Source organism: Sesamum indicum, linkage group LG6 (genome assembly GCF_026168435.1).
Source record: "Sesamum indicum cultivar Baizhima isolate 11 linkage group LG6, ASM2616843v1, whole genome shotgun sequence".
In the NCBI taxonomy this organism is placed as follows: Eukaryota; Viridiplantae; Streptophyta; class Magnoliopsida; order Lamiales; family Pedaliaceae; genus Sesamum; species Sesamum indicum.
In genome coordinates, this window is record NC_142662.1 from 9043404 (window position 1) to 9066168 (window position 22765).

Here is a 22765-nt window from a genome sequence, read left to right on the forward strand (position 1 = left end):
TCGTGATGCTCGTAGGATAAGATTTCGAATAAAGCTAACTACACTAGCCGACACCTATCCTCACTTAATCTACCTTGCTGGCACATGCTTTACTTAAGTCGCCTTACTCGCACACACTTTATTTGAAGTCAGTTTACTGGCGCACACTCTACATAAGTCTACTAATTGGCGCCTGCCACACATAGGTTTCCCTAATATGTACCTCGTCTTGCATCCATCGCTCAAGTTAACCAACACATACTTGTAACCCAGTTATTCATTTTAGCTACCAGTCGCCTTCTGTTGGCTTATAAGCCCCATGATCATATTACCTGCTTTATTACTACTAGCTCACGGCAAGATATCTACTCTTTTTACTAACATCCTTCCTATTGATAACAGAACCAATTGACACACCTGGTAAAGCAAATCAATATTTCTTATTCTATAGCAAATCATGGGAATTTACTAATTTATTGCACCAGGATCTTATTCGTTTACCTTACATACTCATAAACATAAGGCATCTTCTGTAACTACTAGCAGAAAGCAAAGAATTCTATCTACTCTTTCCTACTTGAGATTATCCTAATTGTTGCAAGAACCCTGTTCACACAACCATGAGAGCTGAGTTTTCCTCATCCAAATATCAGCATATTGATAAACAAATGATGAAAAAATAAAATTGCATAAACCATAAGCAGGAAAGGAGAGAGAGAGAGAGAGTAGAATCCAAAAGGCATCAAGTGCCCAAAATAAACTTTCAAAGCCCATAGGAGGGCATTTCAAAAGCCTCACGCATGACATAATGTTAACAAAAAATATTGTTCATTTTTTATAGTAGAAAGCAAATTCACTTATCAGTAGGAAGAGGAGCATTTTCTTCATCAGGAGCAGGAGGGGTCACTTTAATGGAAAAGATATCTTCCACCATTTGATCCCCGGGGTCTGCAGGAGCCTCGCCCTCCTGAGAAGCATGGAGTAGAGTCTCTGACAACTCGTAAGGTATTTCCTCATTCGATTTAGGTGCGTCAACTAAACCTCATGAATATCCAGGAAGTCTGTAGGAGCGGTTAAATTGACGATAGCCTGCATCTGAGAATTGGGAAGCACAAAGTCGGTAGCCGTGATAGTACTTTAGGGCGCTATCCGATAGAAGGCGTTGGAATTCCATGGATTTCTTGAATTCGGCCATCAGGTTAGACCATAGCTCCTCCAAGTTCTATTTCCCCTCCTCAGAAGAAGGATAATCTCAAAGCTTAAGCATCGCCTACTCCAAGCACTCATGTAGACTTGATATGTATGACCTCAAGTTAGTTAAGTTGGCTTTGTGCTTACGTTCTTTCTCCGACATTTCCCTCTCCAGCTCCTCCAGCTTCCTTTGGGCTCATCCGCAGTGGACCCTCCTTGTTCTAACCAGTTATGCAAATCCCCAGCCAGTAGGGAAGCCTAAGAAACAGGTTAAACGTCTATCAGCGCTTCATGCTAGAACATATTAAATTAAATTCTTCTTTTTTCTTAGATGACTAATATGAGAAGACAGCGTGTTCATGGCTTAATCGCGAGACATAGCTTTTAGGAAGACCTTGTTAGGGGAAGAAAGGAGTCCCTTCAGAAAATCAATTGCCCGACCACCCTCATCTTCTTCCTTCAGCAAGGATGGGCTTCATCAAAGCTAAGCTTTTCCCTCTTGATTTTGACATCATCTGAGCGGGGAGCACCAGCGCGCATGAATAGTTTAGGAGCCGGAGGGGCCAAGCGACCACTGGAAACATTGGTCTTCTTCGCCAGAGTCAAAATAGGCTTGCCTGGCGCTTCACTTAGGGATAACCAATAGTTGCTGAACTTCCTGGAGTAGAGGAAGGGCTTTTGGCATAAGAGCGTTTAGATGAAGAACCGATCATAGGAATTTTTCCCCTCACCCAGAGCCTTGTCCTGTATTACTTTGTTGAACATATTGATTGCAGAGATTACAGGTATGTTAGCACAATCACATATATCCAAGTTAAGAAAGCATATAAAAATACAAATCAGAATACACAAGAAGTTGTACCAGTAGCAATACCCAAAAGGACTTCTTTAAGGCTCAACCAATAATGGAAAAGGAGAGTTGGGTGGACTAGCTCACGAAGATCATAATAAAAAGCATTTAAACACTCTAACAAGAGCTCGAAAGGAGCAGGCAAATTATGAGTCAAGTACCTAGGAAGATCAGGTACAACTGGAACCCATGTCGTGGGAAAACGCCACGGAGTAGGAGAAGATATGAAGAAGTAATGATGTTTCCATTCCTTGATAGAAGTTTCAGAAGGAAGAAATTGGGCATCCCCTTGGGAAGTAAAGTCAAACAAACCTGGACTTATTTTTTTCACCATGAAAAAATAATGAAATTGAGCGGTCGATAGGGTTTCTCCTAAGTTCCTTACCAAAATATAAAATCCAACAAGTATACTAAAAACCTTAGGTACAAATAGCTCAGGGGACTTTGAACAAAATCGATACTTTAGTAAAGAAGGGGAGAATAGGAAATCGCAGTCCAGCCTCTAACTCGGCTACATAGAAACTTGCAAAGCCTTCAGGAGGCAAGTGGGGGCGTTGGGCGGAAGCGGGGACCTGAATCAAGAAGTCATCAAGTTTCCCGAACCCAAACCTAATCTCACCTAAGTCCTATTCCTTTAGACAGGAGCGAAAAATCCTATACGACCCCATGCCGAATGCGACTACCATATCCTCTGTTTTCCTTCTCTTAGACTCCTCCCTAGATATTCGCTTCCTACTACATACTTCTTCCTCACCCTTGCCCCGTTGGAGGCCAGCCTGGGAAGTATTAGAAAGTGCTGCCAAATCAATTAAGAAATCCTCAATCACTCATTCATCCACACCCCCTTCAAAAACTCAGTAGAAGAAGAGAACTTACATAGAGACAATGGACATGGTGAGGTTGTAAACAAGAGAAGAGTTGGGAGCCTGCTAAATCAAGGAATTAAGAGATTCCCTAATTTAGACCCGAAAAAGGAGGGGGAAATTTACCTTAAATCACGAGAATGGTAGATTAATGACAAAGGAAAATGCCTTACCCTGAATAGTCCTTCTAACTAAGAATTCGGCGGTCAGCTGGTTTTCTCTCACCTTTTTTTTTTTTTTAATTAAAACCACCTAGAGGTGGGGGGAGCTTTTCGGAGTCCCCAGTCCTTCTATATTAAAATTCACAAAGTAGTTACAGCGGGGAGAGCTACCTCCCTAAAATTTCTAGCAAAGCCATAAACAAGGAGTACTACTCCCTTACAAATAGAGCAACAATAAACGAGGAGTACTACTCCCTTACAACAAAAGACTCTAACAGGTGTACTAGTAAAACTATGGCGAGTCAAAAAGCTTTTTGTTATCCCACCACATCATGAATCGCACAACACCTACAAATAAACTATACAAGAAGGCCAAGCCAGAGTGTATAATGTTCCAAAAGGATAAATAATGAACATTAGTATTAACGTGAAGATAAGTTTGTATGACTGACAGCTTTTGAGCCTGTGAAAGGGGTTCAAAAAACTCCCAAAAGATATAACAACAAGCAACTAGACAAAGGAAAACAACAGAAGTAACAGGCCAAAGGAATCCATAAAGACATTGGTCACAACACGTATCAGCAAAGAAACAACAGTAATGAAGTACCCCTAATTTCATGAAAAAAAAAGAATTTAACTGAAATTACAGGTACTAGAACTTCTAATTCTAATAGCAGGGAAGGAGCAGGCGTCAAGTCTAATCAAACCTTTAGGAATACCTGTGATATTATCAGGGGAAAGAATGCTGAGATGTTGATTGAAACATGCTTGGTTAGCAAAATAATCGGCCACTTGGTTACCCTCTCTAAAAATGTGTGATATCTTGAACTCAGTTTGGGATAGAAGTTCTCTAATTTGTTGCAGCAAATTTTGAAGGTGCCATGGCCCTTGGGGGGGAGAAGAAATGAGCTTGATGGCGATGTTGGCATCGGTTTCTACCCAAAGTTTTCTAATGTTGCAATCAATGAACAATTTAACACCTCTGTATATAGCTTTTAACTCTGCTGCTATGTTGGAGATTAGTCCAAGGTGTTCCTGGAATGCAAAGACGACCTGACCTAGATGATTTATGATGATTCCACCTGCTCCTGCCACACCTGGATTTCCTTTTGAGGCCCCATCTGTGTTCAATTTGACCCATCCCCTATCTGGCTTAATCCACTTAACAATAGAGATTTTGGATGATATCTTATGAGGGGGGAGAGAAATTTAAAAAGAGAAGCAACAGATCTGTCCCCTCTCCAATGTATAGTTCTCATGAGGTTGGTTTTACCGAGAAGATGAAGATAATTGAGGGTTTGTGAGATGATACGATTAGCTTTGAAAGGAGCCCCCTCAAATATGGCTGCATTCCTGCAAATCCAAGTGTACCAAATGATCAATGGGGAAGAATATCTCTGATGTGAAGTTGATTAGAAATATTGCTTCTCCAGGCTTGAAGGATCATGAAAAAATTGTCCGTGATTGGAATGTTGAGTTGAAATTTGGAGGCAAAGAAGTTTCAGACTTCAAGGGAAACTTTGTTATGAAGGAAAAGGTGAGGGATAGTCTCCTCCTCCTTCAAACAGCAAACACATCTAGAGGCTAGAGAGATTCCCTTTTGTTTCAGTCTGCTGTCAACTGGTATCCAGTTATGGAGGACTTTCCAAATGAAGATAGAAATGGTAGGTCTGACGAGGGGGGACCAGAGATTTTTGAAGATGGGTAGGGAAGGTTCGTGATCTCTAGTAATCTCCCGAGCTGATTTAATAGAAAAGGAGCCGTGAGGGGATGGTTTCCAATACATAAAATCTTGATGCTGAGGATTAATGGGGTTTTGCAAGATAAGCTCCATGATATGTTGAGGAACAACTTCGTTCAATTTATCAATATCCCATGTGTGGTTGGTGAAAAAATTCTTGACCAGGGCATTAGACGCTCTGTTGGGGTGTATGAGGGAATGAAGGGTGCCTGCAGGGAGCCAACAATCATACCAGAAAGATACATTACCAGCTCCAAGGCTCCAAAAAATGTTCTCCTGAGGGATAGCTTTCATGCTACAAATTCTTCTCCAAATGTTAGAGTCCTTCGGTTTAGCTTTAGTAGAGGCAGGTGTAGACTTTTTACAATATCTACTGATAGTGAAGCTGGCCCATAGAGAATTGTTTTGTCTCAGCCACCACCAGAGTTTATGAGTGAAGGCTGTGACAGTATCTCTAATGTTTCTGATGCCCAAACCCCATTCTTCACAAGGATAGCAGATGAAAGCCCATTTAACCCAATGAATTTTCCTGTGGTCAGTAGTGGATCCCCAAAAGAATTTAGCAAAAAGTTGTTCAATTTTCTGTAGAGTGCCAATAGGAGGACTCAAAACTTGAAGAAGATATACAGGCACAGAGGAAAGAACACTTTTAATAAGTTGAAGTCTACCCCCTTGTGAAAGATGTTTATGCTCCCATCCACTGATCCTGTTTCTGATTTTGTCAATAAGGGGTTCAAAAAGAATTTTCTTCTTATGACCTTTATGCAGAGGAGCTCCAAGATAGGTGATAGGGAGACACTTGAGGTTGAAGCCTGTAATGGATTTGATTTTGTGGGCAATGTTATTGGCTTTCTTACCAGGGATAAAGAAACTCTTGGAGTGATTGATTTTTTGGCCAGATTGATCTTCATATAGCTCCAGGAATTGCATCAATTTGGTGAGAGAGTGTTCTTCACATTTGGTGAAAATGATGAAGTCATCCGCATAGGCCAGGTGAGACACTCTAGTTTTACAGCCCGTCTAATAGAACATATCAGGATTCTGTGAGAAAAGGTGATTAAGCCCTCTGGAAAGAGCTTCTGCAGCAAGGATGAATAAAGCAGGGGAAATTGGGTCACCTTGTCTAAAGCCTTGAGTAGATTTGAAGAAACCAGATGGTTCTCCATTAACCAAAATGACTCTTCTCAAGAATCACATAGAGAAATTTCCAGTTCACCCTGTCATAAGCCTTAGACATATCCAATTTTAGGATAAGATTCCCTTTGCTATGTCTCATGTCAAGATGATGTGTCATTTCTTGAGCCAGAAGGATATTGTCAGCAATCAGCCTACCAGGCACAAAACCACTCTGAGATGGGGAAATGAGGCCAGGAAGAGCTTGGGAGATTTTAGTGTAAAGAAGCTTGGACAGGATCTTATTGGTAACATTGCAGAGGGAGATAGGTCTGAACTCAGACCAGGATTGGGGGGAGTCATTCTTAGGGATAAGAATGATAGATGTGGCAGAGAAACTTCTGGGCATAGGGGTGCCTCTGAAAAAATCCATGACAGCTTCAGTGACATCCCCTGCGATAGTATTCCAGCAGGCTTGATAGAAAGTTGAAGAGAATCCATCAGGCCCAGCTACACTATCTTTATTAATAGAAAAGACAACATCTTTAATATCATCTTGGGAGGGAGCTTGGCAGAGGTTAAGGATGACATCTTGCTGAATTTGAGGAAATTGGAATGGAAAATCATGAGGAAGAGAGGTGGTAGAGGTATCACAGAAGAGACTTTCAAAGAAGTGAACAGCAGAATCCTTAATTTGAGCAGAGTCAGTAATTTCTTGTTGATTGTCCATCACTCTGGAGATTCTGGATTTCAACCTTTTCTTCTTGACAGAGGCGTGAAAGAATTTGGTGTTCCTTTCTCCCGCTTCAAGCCATTTGCAGTTGTTTTTCTGCCTCCAAAACTCGGATTCAAGGTTAAGAGCATGGACTAGAGCAGCATTTTGTCTATTTAGGTTGATCAAATTGGCTTCGGATGGCAGCCTATCAAACTGCTTCTCTGCTTCATTTGCAGCAGCCTTGGCTTGGTCCACTAAAGAGAAGACATTACCAAAATTATCCTTGTTTCACTACTTCAAGTGATCCTTCAACCTATATAGCTTTTGTTGCAACCTATACATACCATAACCCTGGATCGGGGTACCCCAGGATTGTTTAACCATGTCTTGGAAGTTGTGGTGCATAATCCACATATGCTGAAATCTGAAAGAGGAGGGAACATTTTCCTCTGTTCTAATGGTAGTAATTAACAGAGGATGGTGATCTGACAATCTTCTGGGGAGATGTGAAACTCTGGTGGAATTGAATAATTCAGCCCAATCTTGAGAATATAAGACTCTATCTAAGCGCCTCCAAACCCTTTTGTTAGTCCACGTGAAAGGCTCCCCTTCAAATCCTGCATCAGTTAATCCACTCTCCAAGACCATGTCGTTAAAATCCTCAATAGAGCCCAAGCTACTAATAGTGCCTCCTTGGTTTTCATGTGTGTGAAGCATAGTGTTGAAATCTCCTCCAACAATCCAAGGGACCTTGTTTAGGGATAGCATTTTAAGCTCTTCCCACAAGACTCTCCTAGGATTCCTGTAACATTTGGCATATACAAAACTACAAAAAATATCCTTTTAAAGAAGTATAGAACTAATTTTCAGATGAAGGAGTTGATTAGTATTCAGTACCACTTGAACATCAAAACCAAACTGAGCAAGGCACCAAATTTTGTTAGAAATGTTAGAGAAGACAGAATGAAAACCAAACGTGTGAATGAAAGAGGCATCTTCGATGTGAATAAAAGGCTCCAGCAAAATCAAAATATGAGGTTTATGAGTTAAAAGCATGTCTAAGAGAATTTTTTGTTTATCAATTTTACCTATACCACGAACATTCTAAATAAGAATTTTGGTCATTTAAAATTGTAGAGAGGAAGAGGAAACAGACCTGGTGTACCTTTTAGGGAGGGTCCTAGTAGTACTGTTACCTTTGTTCTTTTTTCCTTTGCCTCCAACTTTGCCAGTTTTGAGAGAGCTATCTTCCATGGACTTGTTCCTCTTTAACTTGTTAGACATAGTTGAGTCTTCCAAAATGTGTTCTTGGAGGTTTGATTCCAGTGCTATGTCATTGATATTTTGATTGATCTCCTGTTCTCTTGCTTGTACTTGTGGCTGGAGCTCAGTGTCAAGCTCCAAAAGTGAGTCACCGTCATCCAGGCTTTGAAATCTGTTGTAGATTGGTGTGAGTTCCTCCTCTTTGTCGCTGTTTTCTTTGGTGTCCTGAGCCTCACTTTCACTAGTTTCCTCGGTAGCTTGAATCTCAATTATATCCATCTCAGAAAGGAACTTATTTCTTTATTTTTTATTGCTACATTCTCCTCTTAAAAGGATTCTAGTTCCTGTTGCCTTTGTTGAAGTGTTGCCCTTGTCACCACTTTTTGGGGTCTTCTTAGCTTTTCCTTTGGCTTTCAGTTTGCTTGTGGAACTTCATTCATGACTTTCAGCATTCAAATCCCTGTCCAATAATTCTGCAATTAAGGGGTCATCCAGGTTGAAGTTGTCCATGTTGTCTGTGCAATTTTCTCCTTGAGGCGTCAAGGTAATGTGAGAGGAGCATTCCTGTATAGTAGCTCCCTGATGAGTTACAGAGTTTGGAGTTCCTATGTTATCCATCTTTAGGTTCTCCTGTTTTCCATGGCTCTGAGTCTGTTCTATTTGAGTGTCATTCTCCTATTGATCTTTGACCCCCTTTTTTGGCTGGTTGGTGATTGAACATTCCGCTTTTGCAGCTGGGGATGATGCTTTGCTTCTTTCTGAATTATGATCGGCAGCGGGATGGCTTACTGGCACAGTCATCTTTTTTCCTTTATCACGGGCTGTTTTATCTCAGTTCCTGCAAATTGTTGATGCTTATGGTTGATCTTATTACGGGGTGGGGGTTTAGGGGCATTACCTTTCGAAAAGCATTCAATATCCTTATGTCCCACATGCTTGCACAAAGAACAGTATTCAGGGAGATGTTTAAAAACAACTTTTTGTACTATGGTTACACAATTAATGTGCAAGTCAAATTCTTCAATGATAGGTTTTAGCAGGTCTATTTCCACATAAACCCTAGCTTGTGATAGTTTAGACTTGTTAAGAGTTAAAGCATCAATTTGCAAAGGTGATCCAACCATGCTAGCAACAGAAAAAAGAGCTTCCTTACGAAATAAATGAGCAGGGAGTTCAAGAAAGCAAACCCAAATAGGAACGACATATGATTCTTGCGTCGGAGTAAATGTTGGCGTCCATTTGAAAATTCTCATTGGGAAGCTTTGAAGAAACCAAATGCGCCGTAGCCACAGGCGGGAGTAGTCTGACTCGCTGGAAAGGGAGATAAGGGTGTGTTTGGAGTTCATCATGCTGACTGTAAATGCTCCTAGTATCCCCAATCTAGCAATAAGCTGGTGCATTTGACTGTAAGGGGGTGCTCCATGTGAGAATTTTCCAACAAGGGAAAATCGATAAGGTGCCGCGAGCTCCTCTGTCTCAGCATCTACAAATGAAAGAGTGGGTTGGCCATGATTAACAGACTTGATACCGAGTGGTTGGGGTTATGATCGACCAGAAAGAATTTTCTGAGATCACTGGGATGTTGAAGAAGACTCCGATTCCCTGTCGAATTAGAGACAGCTTCAGCAAATGATTTAATAAGAGAAATTGGCTTCTGCAGCTCAGCATGTTTCTGCAAATCAGGGGGCAATTTCTGAGTTGATTCGTTGGAATTGGAATCGGAACCGACCGAGTTGGATACCAAGGCTTCCATAGGCGTCGAGGCTTCGATGGTGGTTGCTGATCGGAGGGGCTGGTCCGCCATGGGAAGGTGAGTCCAATGGTGGAAATTCGGCCGTCAACGCCCGTCGGACGACAGAGATGGAGTTGCGCAACTGTCGGCGTTTGGGAGGTTCCGTGCTCAACACAATGCCTTGATGGAAATGGATGGGAGATGGCTCGTTCGACTCTCACGGAGGAGACGAGTCGATTGGTGGTGGTCCGCGATCGGGAGGCACTACGATGGCGAAGAAACGCAACGGCAAGGTTCAAAGGTTAAGATAAAAGCCCAACCTCTCTCGTTGGTGGAATCCAAAATTGATTAGTGGGTAATGTTCGCCTCGTTGTGGGGATTCGAACGGTATGAGCAGCGGCCAGTGGGTCGTCGGGACGGCACCGGAATTTGAGAAAAACATTGGCAGTGAAAAAAGGGGGCGAAAATGCGGTCTATGGCTGGCGTGCGGCGGCGCGTCGTAGTCCGGTTCAGAGCACGCGCGGCATGGATGGAAAGATCGTCGGACAGCGAATCTGGATCTAGTGCGCGTGGCCGGAAACGCGCCGGAAAAAATTCCGGCGGCACAGCGGCGGTGGTCGGCGACAAGGCGGAAGAAGGACCTGGCTCCCTCTCAGCTCACTCTCACTCTCTTAGCTCACGCATTAAATTGGTTTTCTCTCACCTACCATGCAATCTTTAAGGAATTTCAAAAGGACAAGACTCTTCTCCTTGTTTTCTTTTTTTTTTTTTGGTAATCATACCAGTTATAACTATTTTTTGCAACTGTAAATTCAAAGCTTCAAAAAGTTATATTCCCACAAAGGGAGGAGGGAACCAACCAGCATCCCTCCAGAAGCTTAGCGAGATTCGTCCTATTGACGAGTAGGAAACTTTTTCTCTTTTTTGCAAAGCAGTCACCTACTCTAGTAATCCAGCTCTACAACTTGCAATCCTAGAGTGGGGGGGAGTGATGATGCTCCCTAAAATTATTAGACCAAACCCACAAACTAGACATACTAGCCCAGTCGGCTAAGAGCCTGGCTAGCTCATTAGTGAAATGGATAAAGCCCACCAACAGGGAGGTGAGGCCCACAAGCCTGTTCTTCTTTACTGAAATGGCAGGCCAAAGGTACTAACCCATTTTCAGCTGGACATGTCATCCTACAGCTAGCAGCACACATCATGGGACATGCCAACACATTACACGTCACCCTATAACATCTTCATGTGGTTCCAGGTAAATTGGTAACAAACAAGTTGGGAAAATTCACAAAATAACGAACTCCCGGATTTTTAGGCAAATATGGTAAGGTTTAGTCCAGCTCATATATCTCAGTCAATATTTATCCAAATCACAAACAGTTTGTTCTAGATGATGGCCAACTCGAAGGGCTTTCAAGTGACGTATGGTGTATAAAACTCTAGAATAACCCCCATATCCTACTCTGTATATGCCTATAAATAGAAACCTTGTGCAGTCATTTGAGAACATCATTCTTCACTCTAAAACTCACTTATTCTCTACATTTCGTTTCAATTTTTAGGTTGTTTTAAACCTATATTTTGCACTGCACACGAATGTTTATTACTCTCACATCATATTTCACCCTTATCTCACTTTAATTCAAGTTTTTTCTTTTATTTCTTCATAAAATATTATTGATTTAAGCATTAGAGTGTTAACCTCAATTTTGTAAGACTAGCCCTTGATAATTTTAAAAATTTCTTGAAAATCCTTGAAACCTTGTGAGGCGACCAAAAATCTAATACACATCAATTGATATATGTTATTTAATAATAATTTTTTCTATAAATGGATTCCAAAATAAAGATAGTTGAGGTAGAAAAATAATAAAAACATAACACCCAATTAAGAAAATGAAAATTAAATTGCCAGAATAAAAATAAAGTATACTGAGATATTTATGTAATGTTATCTTTAATATACTTATTAATTGATTATAGCTCTTCCTACAACATAATATCCTCCGGGTGAAAGGCAAACATTCATTTCAATATCTAAGGGTAAAATTACGGTCACATAAAAGAAAAACATCAATTGAGTACCAAAATAATATTATAGTGAAAACTAATATTTTATTATGCTTGTCCCTCTTTCAACTATATACGCATTACATTCACTCTCTTACAAGTTTCAAAACATTAAGAATAGTTTTCTGATAATAAAAATATAGACCTTTTCGTATCAGAAAGAACAAAAAAATACACTTAAATTTTTGCACATATCAGCATCTTCCATTAAAAATCTTAACCACGGGTTTATACTTATAAATGGAGGATTTTCTAGGGATGCCAATTCGTATGTATAGCTTCATTCCACAAGGGGCGAGTAATAAATTTGAACTCACATAACCAAAAAAGCAAACTTTGTAACTAGTTCAGTTTATGCATCAAAATTTTGTCAAGCAGACTGCAGTAACTTCTTGTAATCCTGGAATGTTCCACTGAAAGGTGTCACCCTGCCTTCAGAGACAGCCCATAGTTGCTCCACGCTTCCAGATATCAAATGCTCATCGTGACTCACCTGCACATTGCATACAATCACGCAGTTAAACAACTAAGATTCAGACCACAAGCTATTGCCGTTCGATTAAAAGTTCAGCAGGAACTGTAGTATTACCATTAACACGCCTCCTTGGAATAGGACGAGACCTTGGATCAATGCTTCAACGGCATCCAAGTCCTAAATTTTGTAAGTTGAGTGTCAGTAACAGTTCCAGAGAAAATAACCATGAGCTTAACCATTTGCTAAAGAAACACCGGGAAACTGAACAGCCAAAAGGTTCAGCACAACACCCAAAATAGATAGAGAATTCAGAAAGCAAAACCAGTCTAATCACGGCCAATTAGAATCAATCAACAGTCAGACAAAAATTCAATGTGATGGTATAAAAACCTTCTATTATACATGCATGCTGAAAGATCCAATCACAAGCATAATAAATCATAAATCATGTAGTATGTACAGAACTTGTATAACAAACATAACAAAGGTGTAAAATACTAGATGCAACTTACAAGATGGTTCGATGGCTCATCAAGGAGTAAAATGTGAGGCTTTTTGAAAGTTATCTTTGCAAATGCAACTCTGCTTTTCTGACCACCTGGCATAACATATGAAGCATGTCAAATAGATTTTAATCTACTCATCAGAATGACATAATTGGCTGTCAACCTCGATGGCATTTAACAAAAGATACCTGACAATGTGTACATTGGTTGTAGGGCAAGATTGCCAGTTATGCCAAATGAACCTAAATGTCCTCTTAGCTTCTGTTCTGGCACTCCCTGCACACCACAGATGAATATAAATTTTGAAACTGTAAGGATAGAAGACTACATTGGAACTTCTCATAAATTATATATAAATGTCTTTATTACTTCATCAGTTAAGGAAGGAGTTTGAGGAGTTGACAAAATGCTTTTCTCTGTCAAAGCAGAAGAACATCAAATATAATCAATTATGTTACTTTCTGTAGTGGCCTACCTTCCATCTATACTTGAAGATCAAAAGATTTTATATATTTTAACAAGTATGATTGAATGAAGGCATATCATCTTCAAGGTAAATATGGCTTTTGAGGAAATTATGCTGAGCCTTAACCTTAACCACCGTAAATTTTCCACTACAAGAACTAACCATTCCATTATTCATACAATAAAGAGAGATTGCATTAGGTTTCAGTATTAGGGCGGGGTTTACCGGGAAGCACCGCATCATATACAGAAGCGGATTCGATGAGAGGTCTAGACCATCGACATGATGCTGACTAAATACAGCAATGCGAACCTGAAAAGCAACAAAAAATACACGATCGCAAGGGAAGCGGAGTTAAAATTTGTGAGGTTACAGAATAATCTCCAGCTACTGATTTGTTAGCTAAAAGCTACTTTCTCAATGAAAGACAACAACAAAAATAGCAGCATAGAATTAAACATTTTCAGCAGAGTCTGTTTCTAGACCAACAACGAATTGTCTTTTAAACAGTCACATACTTTGTAACAGGCATAAAAGTAGATTGAGAGACCAACAAACAGGTAACTACCCTGAACTTTTCCAGAGGAAACAGTAGAGCACTGAGTGCATTGAAGGACCAGTAGAATCTTGATGTAACTTTGTGCACCAAATCTATGAGGATAAGTGAAATAGAAACAATGAAAAAACAAGCAACAAATTGATTTAGAAGGAACAAGGCACGATACCTTTGCTGAACGGAAAACTGTCCCAGAACTTGGTTGCAGCTCCCCAGAAATAAGTTTGAGTATGGTTGATTTTCCAATGCCATTTGGGCCAACCACTGCAATATGCATTTGGGAATTCATGATTAATTTTGTGAAACATAAGAAATTTTTATACTTTCAAGTTCCTCTGTAACAAACAAGAACTACAGGACTAAATAGTCTTATCATTTCTATTTACTTATCATGAGAATCATCTATTGAACTTGAAAGTCAAGAAAAAGTTTACAGACAAGCTTTCCAAGAGCTAAATAAGATTAGTCAAAAGAGCAAAGCAATTAGCAATATCAGAAACAATCTTACTAGCTATTCGGCTATCAAGGTCGATTCCAAAATTCAAATTTTTAAACAACAATGGCCCCCCAGGGTATCCAAAAGACGCATCACTGCAGTAATCAAAAAGATCAAGAATGGAAAATAATTAATATATGATCAAAATTCATGAAGCAGAATAGCAAAGTAGGTGATCCTGATCAATTAGATAAACAATGGAGCAACTGACAGATGACCCACGAGCCTTAATCAACACTCAAAGCATTTTAACTAATCCGATGTTTAACCTGAAGCTTATGATTGGAGGGCCTGGTCTATCATCCGGAGATGGGAATTCGAATTTGTAGCTGCAAACAGAAAAACAGAGATAGGAAAAAATAGGTATCAAGATCTTTCTCTGGAAATACTAGGAGACAAGTATGCTGAAGCCAATAAATAAACTAAAATCGCAAAAATTAAAATTAAATAGGGAAAAAGAAAGAAACTTCAGTCAAAGAATGCATACTCTGGGTCATTAAAAACTTCATCCACATGACCTAATCGATCCAATGCCTGAATGGTACATGCAAGGAATGATGAGTATATAGAATTTCTTGCAACAGAAAACAACTTTAGATCACTTAGCGTAAAGCAGGACAGGAATGTTTGATTAAGATACCTTGATTCTTGATTGAACAAGAGATGCCCGCTTTGCATTGTACCGGAACTTGTCTATGAATGACTGCAACAAAATTTTCCAATTTGAAAGACGTGTTTCAAGATCCCACCAAACATAATACACATTTTTGTAGATGAAGCCTAACACAGAAAGACAGATAATATGGTACTTGTAAAGTTTTAGAAAAGAAAATATATATATGTAATGAGAACCTGCATATGCGCTCTAGCACGTTCATTCGCCTCAAATGCTTTTTGCTTATTCTTGATTTGTTCTTCTCTTGTTCTTTCAAATGTATCATAGTTGCCTCTGTATGTAGTCAACTTTTGTCCTTGAAGATGAATGATATCCGTTACAACCTGTAGGATGCAATTAGGAAAAGTATATTAGATTGATGAAAGAACCAAGGTTGTATATACAAACTGATTTTAGCTATTTCCAGTCCAAGAAACAAAAAGTCATACACTGTTCAAGAACTCTCTAGCATGTGAAACAACAATAAACGTCTTCGGCCATTTCACTAGGTAAGATTCCAGCCACAGGACAGCATGGAGATCAAGATGATTCTGCAACAAAAGTGGATATGTAAGTGAATTCACATTAAGTATACATGAGATTGGGGACATGCAAAACATACTGTTGGTTCATCAAGAAGTAGTAGATCAGGCTCAATAAACAAGGCACGAGCAAGTGCTATTCTCATCCTCCATCCTCCAGAAAAAGCTTTAGTTGGCTTTTTCTGCATCTCCGGTGTGAAACTGAGCCCCTGAAAAAGTAACACAAGCAAATAAATCAATTACATAGGAATAACCAATAAGCACCTAAGTAGGTTGTGCTAGAAATGAGGAAACATGGTGTGGTTGTAACTGAACAAGAAAAAATCCAAATCAGGAATCATCTGGATAATAGACCACTAGAGATTCAATGGGAAAATCTACAATATATTATCCTTTGACAAGAAGGCAGAAGAAAACAGATGACTGGGAAGTTCATCAAGAAGATGTTATACTGACAAAGGCTGGAAATCACAGGTTCATCTAGTCAGCCCTATTGGAGATATATATTAATGCTGAAGCGACATGAAATGGCATTGGAACATCAGTAAATTCCCTATCCAGACCACAATAGAAACAAGAACAAAATATGGACATAAAGTTCTCAAAGTCATAGTGAACCGTCACAAAGTCTGATAAAGCTGAGGGCTGCATGATAAAAAATATCAAAATCATCTCATGATTGAATCCATAAACCAAGATAAGAGACATAAAACCCCACAACATAAATAGCAAAGATACTCAGAACTCTGACAGCCTTGCGAACATGTAACTAAATCCTATCAATAATTATGTCATCAAATTTATGAAAAGTTTAGGAAAACGAACCGCCAGAATTGAAGCTGCGCGGGCCTCAGCAGAGTAAGCATCAATAAACTCAAGCCTCTTATATATCTGTTCAAGCCTGTGTGCAATAGAACTTTTGTCAACTCCTCCATTGAGCTCCACATTGCTCTTTCCAGAGTCCGCCTCTTCTAGTTCTTTCTAAAGGAAAATAACTTCCATAAAGTTCTAAATATTGAGAAATTTAAGGAAAATAGTAAAGGCCGATGTAAGACAATTATCATAGCTAGTTCTGCAACCTGTAAAGCAAGTAACCGAGATTCTTCATCCAAAAGCTGAGTTCTTTCCGCATCAGAATTTAGCACACATTGCAAAGCTGATGTATCATCACCCACTACTTCTTGTTCTACATGTAATACCTGGCAATTCTTTGGAATACCTTCAATAGCATGCAGGGCCATGTACCTGAGGAAGGTTGTTTTGCCAGTACCATTCCTGCCAACAAGGCCTGCACAAAAAGAACATCATCATCGAAAGCTTAAATGAATATTTGCATATTGAAATTCATTAAATAGTCCAAAAATAAAATTAAGGATTCTGTAATCCATCCTGTCCTTGAAGAACTTGCATTCTGATTGGAACTTCTCCAATTCTTGTTTCACAATAAGCGTTTACTGGAGTTTAATCCAAATAGAACTTGCTTCTAAAATAAATAGTTGCTAAGAACTTATAGTTGCTAAGTGCAATGTCCATGTAATAAACAATACAGTAGGTTTAAACCTCAGGTTATTGCTCCACTTAAAGCAAATAAATGGCATATCTAATGAGCATTCTTCTTGATAATTGGCAACACCCAACACAATTGAAGAGAAATAAAAGAGTTATAACAAAAAATAAATTACTTTCCTATCTTAAAAACCAACCGTAGTGTCTTCCATAAGATAGTGTCACAACACCATCCACAATAAGGTCACGACCCCCAACAGAAATATTGAAGTTCTCCATGTGGATATCTCTCACAGCTGGCCCATCACTGCTATCATGGTTTACAACTGCAGCAGGCATCCCAGCTTTAACTGCTTCCATTTCCTTTAGGTGTGTTTGGTATTGCACCTGTGGATATATAGATATTTGATAAGAACCAAATGCATGCACAGCCAATCATCAGCGAAACCTCCAGCAGACCCCTCATATCATGTCTTTTTCCCTTGCATAAACTACTAATAACACAAATTATCTGCATATACATGCACAAGAAAGGATACGAACACATTCAATGATTCTACTCTGTATCTCCAAAATGGTTATCAAGCATAAAGAATTAGACATTTAGCGCCTATCAATCTCAAACTATTAGGATGATGGCCTTCTTTCTCTGTTACCTCTCTCTGGCGATCCTCTTTTCTCTTTCTCCTTTCAAGTTTCATCTTATCACGCTCAGTCAGCAGAGGACCATCTACAGGTTCTGGCTTCTTCTTTGGAGCTTCCTTTTCATCCATTCCATCATACATTCTTACGGGTGCCAGGAGGCTTCTCACTGTGGGTTTTGCTTTCACCAATCCATGTTTCCCAAATTTCTCCGATAGTTTGGTACATACCTGTAGTAAATTTCATCAAGAACACTAAATTTTCCAAAAAGAGAGCGACATAAGAAGTAATTAAAAGCACTTCTTCTGGAATATAAATGCTCGAGTGACAAATACTTCATTAGTTCAACAAGGTTGCAGGAACTCTGGACCACAAAAGAAAAGAAACAACAAACTGTAATGACTCTCTTATTTTTCTCAGGACATACTTTCCGAGAAAGCCAACCAACCAATGGATGTTAGCTTTATTGAGGTAATCTAATACTTGAGTTCACAGTCAAGTTAATAATAATAAAAGCAGCAATGAAATAAAAAATCAACTGATAAAAATAATCCATTGTTCAAGAAGTAGAATTATATTAGACCAAAAACTTATAATTTCCTATCAGCAATTAAATGCAAACTACTTAAAATGAAATAAAAGAGCACAGAAACACGATAATCGAAAAACGAGAAATTAAAAATCAGCAAAAAGCAAATAGAACATATCGCATAAACCTTTCAAGAAGCCATTCAAATAATACAAAAACAAATTTAAAATATAGACTATGTGAAGGATTTATGCCATCAATGTATACCGAGCGGCATTCAGACTGATCGGCCACGCATTCGGAGTCAACTAGAAGCTCGCCAAGAGCTTCAAAGGCGCCTTCGCCGTCGATACCGAAATCGAAATCCTCGTCGGCTAGGACATTGATGATATAATCCAAAATTGGCTGGTCCAAATCATCCACGCGCTGCCCCAAAACTTCATGGACCACCGCGCTTGCCACTTCCGTCATCTTCGCCTCTCTAGGGTTTAACCGAAAACGTGAAGTTGTGGGAGTGATGATGACGAATGTGCTTTTGGGGATGTTGGTGAAACGACAGCGTGGAAGGAAAATTAATCAGAGATTGTGTTAAATCACACCTTGACCGCTTGACTTCGAGGAAAGCCCATTTTGGCTCTTCTTGTACCATCTAATCTATTGTAAATTACAAATAGGGTGAATGTAGTCCTTGTGGGATTCAATTTATAGTTAAACAAAAATTACAATATCATATTGCTTGCAAAAATTTCAAAAATTCATATTTTATGCCAAGTAATTTTTTATAAAAAATCTGCAATCTTAAAATATTGATTGTTAGGTTAAAGATATATATATATATATATATAGGATTTAATGCACTTTACCTTATTGTGATATTGTAAATGAGTAAATAATCTCTTTATAAAAAAATAATAACAATTTATCTCCTTATACTTTTTAAAATGAAGCAATTTGCCTTCCTAGGTATATTCATATAAAGAAATCCATAATTTGTGAATCGAACTTGGACAAGTAGTAAGTCGGCTTACTTAATCAGTATTTGTGCTGCGATAAATTGTTGTCTGATCCGAAAGAGCAAAGCATGAATGTTTAACAATATGGATAAATTCATAAGAACAATTCTCTCCTCATTAGGGGACGACCAAGAGAATTCGAATATAATTATAACAGGAGAAACACTGTGGGAAGATAAAGATCTATTTGACTGGAAACCTCCTAAAACCAGTACTAAAGAAATTTATAGAAAGTCAGTCATTGATTTCAAGTCGGCATATACTATAAAGACGGAAGAACAAGTCTTACCATTAGTTTTTGATCAACAAACTTTACATTTATTTTCAAAGTCTTCTATTATTAAACACATTGAGAATGAATATAAATTTCTGCATATTGGTCTTGTTCAAATTGCTATTAAACCTTTAACAATAGAAGGATTGGATAACAAGGTGTTCCTCGCTTTGCGAGTTTGCAGCACCTAGATTTCTATGACTCTTTACTTGGATTAGTAGAAACTAGTCTTTGAAATGGTCCAATTCATTCAATTCTTTTCCAAAATTTACAATTTCTCTTGATGATCCTCATAGTATTGACATTCTTACTTTGAATGTAAAAAAATTACAATTATGAAATGAAGCCAAGTTCTCATATTTATTAAATATTTTATAGACTTATTACAAAATCACGAATACTGGTTTATATATTCAAGTCATATCTCTCAGCAAATCACTAGGACAAACAATATTTTGAGAAATAAATAGGGCTAAATCTAATCTTATGGTTCCTAAGACACATTGAATGGAAAAAGTCACCTTACCAGAAACTTGGGACCTACGTCCTAGGTCAATACCACCTATTCAACCTATAGAAAATTAAAAAATTGACCAAAATACTCAATGTCCTGATGGATCTGTAGGAGTCAAGTTTTGTAGACAAAATTCATTAAAAACAAATAGGATTTTCTATTCCCATCCCGCTACTCCTTCTAGACATTCAACTTCAGAAACCATTAAACCTACCACCTCAAAAATTTCAAGGAATAAGAATAGATCAAAACATTGCACAACCTATTTACCAAGATTATGAAGAAACTAGATCTCCTAATTCTGCACCTTCACAAATTTTTACAATTACCAAAGTATTATATATACATGTATGTATGAATGCATACAGCTCTTAATATTCATTTTGAAGGTCCGTTATGTTATACCCTGTAGCACCCTCTATTACTACTATGGCTATATCTTCCCTAAACGTTATACTTAAAGTAACCCCTGTATTTATATATATAAATATGCACATAATCATCTAATTAATATGCACATATTCATCTAATTAATATGCACATGTAATCCCAACGTCATAATATGCATAATCAACCCACAACATTATATATATAGATAGGTAGATAGATAGATAGATAATAGATATCAAACACCACGAGATGATCCATCACAAGTAATCCCCACGCTTTTACGTTCTCTTTATACAAACAAAATGTGATTTGTAATCTAACCAACAATGAGGAAAAATCTGCATACTGGCCCGACCTGACTAAATATAGCGTTTGGACCTAGCCTTCGACAGGCAGACACCTCAAAATCTACTCCTAAAAAAATAACGTCAGCAGAGGAATGAGTCTGCACCTCAGTAAGTAAATAACCAGCCCTATCTATATATGTATATCAAATATAGTTCAAACATGATAAGTAGGTATCATGCGAGGAATATAGTCAATTTAATTCCAACATAATCAACTCTATTGCACCTCATAGCTAATTTGCAATCAAACAATCAATTAAACTCCCTTTTCTTCCTAGTTTGCTTACCAGAAGGTGATATCGTGTTTTTTCCATCAACTCAATCTCACCGTTATATAAGTTCAAGTGAATCCCCTTGACAGCCCCTCATCAATCTCATTTCACATCATAACTCTTTCAATTCGCATCATAGCTCTTTTATTTCGCATCATAGCTCTTTTATTTCGTATCATAGCTCTTTTCATATCACATCTTTTTCATATCGCATCAAAGCTCTTTTCAGTACTTTTCTTTCTCATATCGTATCATAGCTCTTTTCATTTCATTTCACCTTACAGGCTTTTCAACAACATCAAGGGGTATTCACATCATAATTGCATTCAATTTCCACTACTCTCTCATTTCCACATATCACTATTCTTATAAGCAACTAGTAATATAAAACCATATATCGATACATTTTCATTTTCAAACACCCACAACACATCATACAACAAACATAATATTTCAACGTATTTTCTCATTTCACGTACACAATATTGTAAATCAAATTAAATCATTCATCACTCATATATTTTCAGATAAATCAGCTTCAGTATGACCACATATTTATATAACAATAATACCACAAGGGGACATATATAGATAATACTAATTATTTACTTACCTCGACTTTATAATGCTTTTATCTACTAAATAGGTAATGGCTCGATCCTTTCACTTTACCCCCATATCCTATAATAAGTTATAACGCGTATAATTAATATATAGAGAATATCATAATTTTTAAATAGAATATTAATATTATTCCCACCATTTCTAATAATTCATTAATATTTTATTTATACAGAAATATAAATATGCGCTCTAGTTCTTCTTAATAACTAGACACTTTAGGCTTCACAAAAATACTTATAATTTATCAAGTAATTCATAGGAATTCATTTAACCAAATCCCTTATATATTTATAACTATCGTTTTTAATAAATTTCTAAATTAGGTTATCATTAAAAACCTCATTTTTCCACTTTAATAACATAATGTTTCTTAAATATAATTTTTCAAATATTTCTATGAATTTTCTATCAATTTCTCACTATTAATAATTTAATTAAATAATAATACATAGAATTGCGTATCTAGTTAATAATTTCGATGAAATTGTATAAATTAACTATAGTAATATTTAAATCTAATAAATTTAATAGTTTAATTAACCAATGACATCATTTCTATATCCGATTTGATATTTAATTTGACACTATTTTAAATAGCCAAACTCGTAAAATATTTTGATTAAATAGTACATCACTCAATAAAAATAATATTTAATAAATAAACCAATATAAATTAAAATTAAAATTTTCGTACCTCTGTTCTGTAACCCGCCGAGAAAACTGCAAGGCAATGTTTGGATTCATATTTTTGCGTTTCTCGAGATAAGATAAAATACACTCAATATTTATTTTTGTGTTTTTACAGCTTATCTGTGTGTTTTCTTATTTTTCAACTTTCTATATATATACATAATATAAAAGAGACTAGATTTGACATTAAACAGTGATTTTGTCTTAAAAAATACAACATTAAACATACAATATTTATATATAAAAGAGATATGATTTGACAATGAACAATAATTTTTGTTTCTCAAATTTCAATATCAAACTTACACCACTTATTTTAAAATATTTTAAATTATCTCAAAACACAAATCCAAACATACCATCTATCTTCAATATACACTTAGATATCTCTATTTTTCTCTTTTTATCTTCAAAATACAAAACAAAACACTCAAAATATAAATCCAAACATAACACAAATTTTTACAATTTGTTGTGTTGTGTGGATTGTGTGGGTGCTATGTGTTATGTATGTGTGTGTGTGTTAAAGAACAAAGAAAAAAAGAGGAGAGTGAGGTGGTGGGGTTGATGGCCCAACCTCCCACTCT

At 37.5% G+C, this 22765-nt stretch overlaps 1 protein-coding gene across 1 annotated transcript; it reads right to left on the bottom strand.

Annotated features, from left to right (window-relative positions):
- Nucleotides 1–11863: 11863 nt before the first annotated feature.
- ABCF3 (general control non-repressible 3) lies at nucleotides 11864–18668 on the bottom strand. Its single transcript, XM_011083151.3, has 18 exons — nucleotides 18322–18668; nucleotides 17540–17755; nucleotides 17081–17270; nucleotides 16457–16665; nucleotides 16203–16358; nucleotides 15458–15586; nucleotides 15285–15386; nucleotides 15033–15179; nucleotides 14821–14883; nucleotides 14668–14714; nucleotides 14450–14509; nucleotides 14193–14275; nucleotides 13854–13948; nucleotides 13354–13440; nucleotides 12851–12938; nucleotides 12669–12754; nucleotides 12271–12333; nucleotides 11864–12174 (listed from the first exon to the last, which is right to left on the bottom strand). The coding sequence occupies exons 1-18, from the start codon at nucleotides 18523–18525 to the stop codon at nucleotides 12052–12054; spliced, it is 2148 nt and encodes a 715-aa protein (XP_011081453.1). The 5' UTR covers nucleotides 18526–18668; the 3' UTR covers nucleotides 11864–12051.
- Between the last annotated feature and the right edge of the window lie 4097 nt (nucleotides 18669–22765).